This window comes from Myripristis murdjan, chromosome 12 (genome assembly GCF_902150065.1).
Source record: "Myripristis murdjan chromosome 12, fMyrMur1.1, whole genome shotgun sequence".
In the NCBI taxonomy this organism is placed as follows: domain Eukaryota; kingdom Metazoa; phylum Chordata; class Actinopteri; order Holocentriformes; family Holocentridae; genus Myripristis; species Myripristis murdjan.
In genome coordinates this window covers 12,777,921-12,785,869 of record NC_043991.1, presented here as the reverse complement: position 1 = coordinate 12,785,869, position 7,949 = coordinate 12,777,921, and the positions used below count along the sequence as shown (strand labels likewise).

Below are 7,949 nucleotides of genomic sequence, written 5' to 3'. Positions count from 1 at the left end.
CATTTTGAAAAGCATTGTTCTTGGTAAAAGAGTTTACCTTTTTCACTAATTTTGAGTTCCTGTGGGTAAATATGTCATATTCCTTAAATGATTTGATGAAACATATCGAGGACAGGCAGGTAAAGTTTGACAGGCAGGTAAACTTTTGCTCTCACTAAAAATGTATTCCATGAAAAATACTAACAACGCAAAATCTGATCTTCCTGCTCTGTTAGTACAGAAATGACTCAAGTCACAGTGGCCAGGAGGGAATGAAGTCTGCTCTTTTCCCTTCGCTCCTCTCATTCCCCTTAGCAGTTAAGTGTCCAGAGAGAGAGAGAGCGAATGGGAGAGACAAAGTATGTGTGTGTGTGTGTGTGTGTGTGTGTGTGTGTATTTGTGTGTGAGAGAGAGTGTTTTCTGTGTGCCTGAGTGTGTGTCTGAGTGGGTGGGTGGGTGGGTGAATGGGGGATGTAATCTCATGTCTTGGCCCAGTGGCCAGAGATCCTGATTTTCTCATCAGCACCAAATGGAATGTAGATGGGCCCTCTGCGACTCACTGCTCACTTAAGCAGTGTCACACACACACACACACACACACACACACACACACACACACACACACACACACACACACACACACATACATACGCACAGACTTTCAGAACATCACACTTGAAAACAAGTGTTTCCTTATTGCCAGCCTGTTTCTGCCATTGTGAAAGTCTGCACTGGCTCATGAGATTAGCCCTGTGTCGTCTAACTTTAGGTCACTCTATTTTCCACTTATGTTGTTCTATGTGTGTGTGAGAGAGAGAGAGAGAGTGCGCGCACGCGCGCGATCTGTTCATTAATATTTGATGGCGGTCGTGACTTTGTATGCCTTTGTAAATGTTAGTGCCGGTGGCAGAAACAGGTTTCTGAAGGTGTGAGTGCATTTCTGTAAGTGTCTGTATCTGGATGGGTGCACACTGTGTGTACTTGTGACATTATTATGGTGCATGTGAATGTTTGTGTGGGTGTGTGGGTGTGTGTGCTTGCATGCATGCGTCCAGCTGGAATCAATTTTGCTATCTCTGTGTACTGACACTCTTGAATTCATTAGTACGTCTTTATCCTGAGCTGAGAGGTCAGCAGTAATTGATTCCTCAAGAATGGGGCTGAATGAAGACAGCCAGGCACGCGAGCACACTCTCTCTCATACACACACACACACACACACACACACATGCACACGCACAGCACAGTCTCACAGCTGCTCTATACACATCATGTATACATTAACAGACAAGACAGATCAACAAACAGGTGTGAGACACTATATAGCGCTACAGAGGTAGACAAACATACAGACACACATTACAACATGTCTAAAATTCATATAGGGATTAAAGATAGTGTCAGCTTTCACATGAAACTTTTTTTTTCAAGCTTATCGTGTACTTCATTGATTTCAATCCCCTGCTTCTCATCAACTGTTTTTAAAATGCATTATATGTATATGATAGTACCTACTGTCAATGGCCTCCTGTGTAATGTTAAACTCAACAAGTAATGTATTTCTTCTCCTTTGTCTCTGACCTGACAGGGAGGTGAGAAATGCCACCTACTGATAACTTTAGGGAGGTCCAGGCTTGTCTGTCCTGATCAATGAGATCAATGTTATGTCTTTTGGCAGCTTTACTTTTCAGTTCTAGGTCTCTTTGCCTTAGTAAGGAATTCAGTGCCGCTCATTCAGTTGCCCATGATCTTGCATAGGTGAATATAATTATTGTGGTCAAAACTGAGAGTAAGGCTGCGTGATATGAACAAAATCAAATATCACGGTATCTTTTGACAGAGTACCTTGATATTGTGACCTAGTAAGAAAAGAAAATTGCATCCTTTTACTTACTATTATACTTTTACGACTATACTGTAATACAGCCTTTAAAATCAGGAAAAGACACTTTTGCCATATTATGGCATTATGGTATTCAAAATCTCAAGACAATATCTAGTCTAATATCACGATAATAATATTGATATATTGCCCAGCCCTAGAGGAGAGCTACAGATACATTAAGGACACATATTTTGCATGAATTCATGTTTTGACTCATTGCAATATGAAAGGAAGCATGGGCAAGCAAAGTAGACATGGTGCATCCTGTTTGAGGATACTTTTCACTCACCAGAACTTTCATCTTGTTGAAGTATTTAGCCTGGATTAGCCGTGGTTTTAAATAACAGAAGGTATCTTTATCAGTAAGCAGTATTTCTGTTTTTTCCAACACACACCATTGCTGTCAGCTTTTTTTTCTGCCACACCTTGTGATGATGTTTCAATGTCCAGAAGTCAGCAGACTGAGATAATTCACCTCATCTGCACCAAAGCATGTTGTGACCTTGCCCTCTGACAACACAGTTATGTTTGTTTGATACATGGTAGAAACTGACGGAGGAGAAATATGAGGTGACCAGCTCCCTGCCCGAGGCAGCCATCTTGGTGCAAACTACAACAGAGCCCAAACTCACACTGAAGATCACTCTTACCTCGCCAGCTATGAGGGAAGAGGAGGACGATGAAGAGGATGAGCAAGAGGGGGAGGAGGAAGAAGAAGAGGAGGAGGAAACAGAGGAGCAGGAGGAGGAACAGGATGGGCAAGGTAGGAAGAAGACACACACTGAAGTTTTTCTTATCCATCAATTTCCAGCCCAAACACACACACACTTACACACTTACACACACACACACACACACACACACACACACACACACACACACACTGAAAGTAATCTGATTAGTGTAACTTTTTACTTAGGAACTCGTTATCCCAAACACAGGTGCTGACAAGACACAAACTAGATCCATAGAGAGGTCAACATTTCCAGTAAGACAAAAAATGTCTGATGTTTTTTCTAGTAACAATCTTACCTCCTCACCCTTCTCTTTCCATGGGTGGCCGTCAGTCCCAGACGAGGTTAGGGACTGGTTATAATTGGTTGTGGGATGTGGGCGGGAGAGCCGAGGCCTGCAGGCCTGAGAAATCAATAACCAAGCACTAGCGAACTGCCCATCCATCCTGTAGCTCCTGTCCAACAAGACGCTCAGGTCTCAGAGAGAGATGAGAGATTGCATGGAGGTTAGCCATACATCACACCACGTGCCACGGCAAGATGGAGAACGCTGCTCGTATTTTGTCTCTCACACAAACACACACATACACATAGACACAGCCAGCAGCAAGGAGAATGCATGCACACATACACACACCGCCATATTTTGTCCCTGACAGGTCAAGGTACCCATCCCAGAGACAAACAACCTCATATTTCACACAGGTTTCTAATTGGTCAGAATTCATCAGCCGCCAATGGGGATGGAGGGAGGTGTGACAGTCTGGTGAGGTGGACACATCTTAAAAGGCAGGGATAGTTATTATCTGCACGGTTTAATGCCTTTACACATTAGTGCATGCATGAACACACACACACACACACACACACACACACACACACACACACACACACACACACACACAGGCACATATAATGGTGGTGCTATCTTGCTGTCAACACCATATCATCTCTGTTTGCCACTATTACATTTATGGCCTTTAAGCACAATTTGCTGCAGCTTGGTCAGAAAATATCACTGACAGGCTGGCAGACTAACAAGCAGACACACTTACACATGTACACACAACAGTAACAGTCATGCACACACACTGTTAAAAAAAGCCATTCTTTTTAGCTTAACACTTCCATATGTATGCAGTTAATGCAGGATGGTTCAATAAATGCTGTCTGCTTAACTGCTAATGGGTGGATCAATACTGTCTTCTTATCTCATGCCAGCTAATCAATATATTGATTTAATATTGTGCTTGGTAATTTTATTCCTTATGGCAGTAACTCTTTCACATTGTGAAAAGGGGTACTTGGTCTTTATTTTTGAATGTGGAAATTCTCAGCACACAAGTTGTATGAAAATGTGTGTGTGTGTGTGTGTGTGTGTGTGTGTGTGTGTGTGTGTGTGTGTGTGTGTTTCAGCTCAGATGCAGCTCGCTGCTCTGAATGGTCAGAGGTAGAGAGAGCGAGTGAGTGGGGTTGTGACAGTAAATTTCAGGAAACAAGGAGATAAATAGCAAAGATAATTTTTTTAAATGAGAAAGAGAGAGGGGGCAATGGTGGTGTCAGACAGGAGGAGATAATGAAAAAAGAACAACGCTGCATGAGAGAGAGGCCAAGGAGGGAGGGAGGGAGAGAAGAGGAGAGACAGAGGAGTGGGAGGACAAGAGAGAAGAGAAAGACTGTAATAATCCACTAGAGGTGCAGCTGGGACCACTCTGACAGACCATGAGATACGCCATTATAAATCACACACAAACACACACACAGCAATATATGTTAGACAGAAGAAGACTTATATAGTCATTATGGCCAGATGAGTTCAGAGATACGGTGAGATAAATGTTGTCCTCGTGCAACAATATGGATACACATTAGACACATTTGACATTTCCACTTAATACCTCTTGAGAGAGGGAGTTTGTCTTTATGAAAAAGTGATGAGGATAAGTATTTACCTAGTTGTGTTTTATAGAGACTCAGAGGCCTCTTTAGAGCATTTTATTTCATTTCCAGGAGGTCCGCACATAATATACCCCTTCTGGATCCCCATGTAACCACACTCAGATCATTCATATACAGCTGCGCTTGATTCAGCTCACCCTGCACACTGTGGAGTTTATGCCTGTGATCGGCCGAAACAACGGGTCAGAGTGTAGTAACTCCACCAACCTGGTGTGTTGGGCAGCCTAAATCAAACGCTAATGTATAAACATGAGAATGCTCTCCTCTTTTACCAACCACGATGCTCTGACTGCACCCTGCCTTGAACCCTCCCGTGTTGTGTTTGTCTCAGACTGGGTCAGACTATCTTAGATTTTCTTTATTTTCAGTTCTACTTTAGGAGCGCTTGATTCTGTATTTGCTCAGACGGGCACTTGGCAGGATGTTGAATTACTTTTCTCTGCTCCCATTTCTGCACAAGCCTGTGAAATCAAGTGCACCTCAAGTAATCCCAAAGAAAAACAAACTCCTATTTTGACTCCTGCCTAGTGCAGACTGGATCAAAATACATAAAATCCTCTTCAAATACATAAGGAGAGCTTGATTTACCTCGTTGGGCACAATGAAATGAGTGGATACCTCTCAATAAAAACAATAATAAAAAAAATAAAAAATACAGTTCCACCCTGCCTGCATGTGCCAGGCCAGATGAATCAAACACTCCTTAAGTATTTGTTTGGTGTATGTCTGCGGGGGCTCTCCATCCCACAAAGTTGTCTCCTCCCTTGTGATCCCAGTTGCTCTCCCTTTCACAGATCTATCAGTGGCTGATGGATGTGATCTATAAATCTCTGTTAAAGAAACGATGTAATTTTCAGCACATCGATGTGTCTACTTAGGTATGGCGCCTCTTGTATTACTTTGTATTAACTAATGTCAGTATGTGTGGCGAGTAACACTTATTTAACACGGACACATTGTGGTGTTGAAAATGACACATCTTTTAAAGAGTGAGGGAGCTCATATGACCCCTGACCACAGATCTGTGATTTGTAGAGAGCTCTCACTCTCTCTACAAGGTGAGGAACAACATTATGGCATGAAAAGCACCTTGTATGTACCGAATTTCCGTGCCTGTGTGTATGTATGTGTGCGTTCACACACTAATTCCTGTGTGTCTGCGTACATTCACACACACAAAATTCAGAAACACACACTCAGGCAGATGTGTGTGTGTTTTATGTTCTCTACATTGGGTTGTTATTGTTTTGTGGCAGTGTTGGGTGCTGCTGCGCAGAGAGTGGAGGCTGAGCAGGAGGAGGAGGAGGGGGAGGTGCTGGATAGACACAGATGTCTGTTGGCCCTGGCAGCGCTGCGACACGCCAAGTGGTTCCAGGTCGGCGCCCACTCACTTCCTGTCTTCCTGCCCGACGCTCATTGTAGCCTGACGATTCGCCTGAATAAATATACTAACCATCCACTAATGTTCTGGTGGCTATTACACTCACTCAGTTTATACTAATCATGAACAGACAGAGCTGAGGAAATATGGCACATATTGATTAATACACAGATTTTGAATTTAAATCATCCAGTTTTAAAAAAAAAATTGCAAATTCTCTGATAACAAAAGCAATAGGGTCATTACCGATATTCACTCTCCTTGGGCCCAAACACTTCTCGCCTCTGTTTGAAGGCCGGTGTTTGATAACATCATTGTAATAAAATGCCCAAATATTACTGTTAATTCTTTAAAATTCATCACCAAGAGTGTTTTAACAATCGGTTCTACACACTGTCTTCACATTGAGAAAGATACAAGGAAGAAGTATCGTAAGGCTACAAAAGCGATGGTTGATACTTGTTTTTCTTTTTGGCTATTATGTAAACCTGCCTGCTATGTATGTCAGTGCCTCCCTTGGATCCCCTTCCCTGCCCCATCTGTCTCCCCACCCGTCCCTTACTGACAAAGTGTATTGCTCAGCTTTGGATTGAAGTTCACTATGTAGTTATTTTTGATACACAGAAAGAGACTCAAAGCTCTGGAACAAAAAAAAGTCAAACAGAAAGTAAGACAAATATATTTAGAAATACAGTTTGCTGTTAGGTTGACTTTATTTAAGAAGTTTAGAGTCTTGTGCATATCTAAGAATATTCATTCTGTCTGGGGAGCTAGGGCACAGTTATAGATGGATACAGACCAGCACTTAATTATTACTGTGGCTTTGTGGTGTAGGCTGTAATCTGTATGTGTTCACACAGATACCACTCCTCCGGCACTCATTTGCTCCCTTCCTCCCTCTCTCTGTCTGTCTTGATCTTTCTTCTTGCCTCCCCCTCGCTTTTCCCCTCTCCACCTCTCTCAGGCTCGAGTGAACGGGCTCAAGTCCTGCGTTATAGTTCTCAGGATCCTTAGAGACATGTGCAATAGACACCCAGTCTGGGAACCTCTCAAGGGATGGGTGAGTCTCTTGTTCGGTCCATTTGTCCACTTTTCTGTGTGAATACTATTCCCATTAAGCAGTAGCATTAATATACAATATGTCAGTGGTTTTCAAAGTGGGGTCCAGGGACCCTCGGGTGTCCTTGAGCACTTCCAGGGGGTCCTCAGCAACATGAGGAATAGATTAATTTTCCTATAATTTAAGTCACTCGAAATTGTTAAAATGTGGAACATGTATGAGGGATCATTTTAACATTTACTTCTTTCTGGTTTAATCTCAAAACTATTTCAACCTCACAACTACAAAAACAATTTAACCCTTTGAAACCTGTGCTAATTTGCTTGATTTTATTCCAAAACATGGGAAAAAAGGTAATTAGCAAATTAGCAAACGATCACCAGAATATTATTAAAAATTAAACAATTAGCAAAAAAAAAAATTACAACAAAATTATCAGAAAAATATACAGAAAAAACTTGAAAATCTCCAAAAAAGTATAAAATAATAACATTTGAAAAAATCCCCCCAAAACAATATTTATAGTTAGTATAATGATATACTGTATTTCAATGTAAGATCAGTGATTTCTTGTTTTTAAAACCAAAATATCTCTTGAGATTAGGTTGTTTGTAAAGCAAAATCCCCTGAAATAGTCAGTCCGCTGCATATTGAAAGTCAACTTTGGGGTCGAGAAAGTTTGAAAACCCCTACAATATGTCAGCTGGGTATAGTTAATTTACAGCAGCTGAACATTTTTACTCTGTATTTGTGTGTGTGCGTGTGTGTGTGCGCGCACGCAGCCCCTAGAGCTGATCTGTGAGAAGGCCATCGCCACCTGCAACAGACCACTTGGGGCGGGCGAGGCTCTGCGCCGGGTCATGGAGTGTCTGGCCTCAGGCATCCTGCTACCAGGTATGGAGGAGGGAGATTTAAAGTATCAACAGAGAAGTGCACGGGTGTTTCGAACTC

General features: G+C 42.2%; 1 protein-coding gene across 4 annotated transcripts in view; it reads left to right on the top strand.

The window, feature by feature from the left end:
* strbp (spermatid perinuclear RNA binding protein) overlaps positions 1 to 7,949 on the top strand; it is a 107,895-nt gene that overhangs the window by 85,620 nt on the left and 14,326 nt on the right. For all 4 annotated transcript variants that reach the window (XM_030065521.1, XM_030065524.1, XM_030065520.1 and 1 more), the window contains 4 exons: positions 2,411 to 2,627; positions 5,814 to 5,932; positions 6,903 to 6,998; positions 7,781 to 7,892. In XM_030065521.1, the coding sequence (XP_029921381.1) occupies positions 2,411 to 2,627; positions 5,814 to 5,932; positions 6,903 to 6,998; positions 7,781 to 7,892 (544 nt within the window). The remainder of the gene's footprint in view (positions 1 to 2,410; positions 2,628 to 5,813; positions 5,933 to 6,902; positions 6,999 to 7,780; positions 7,893 to 7,949) is intronic.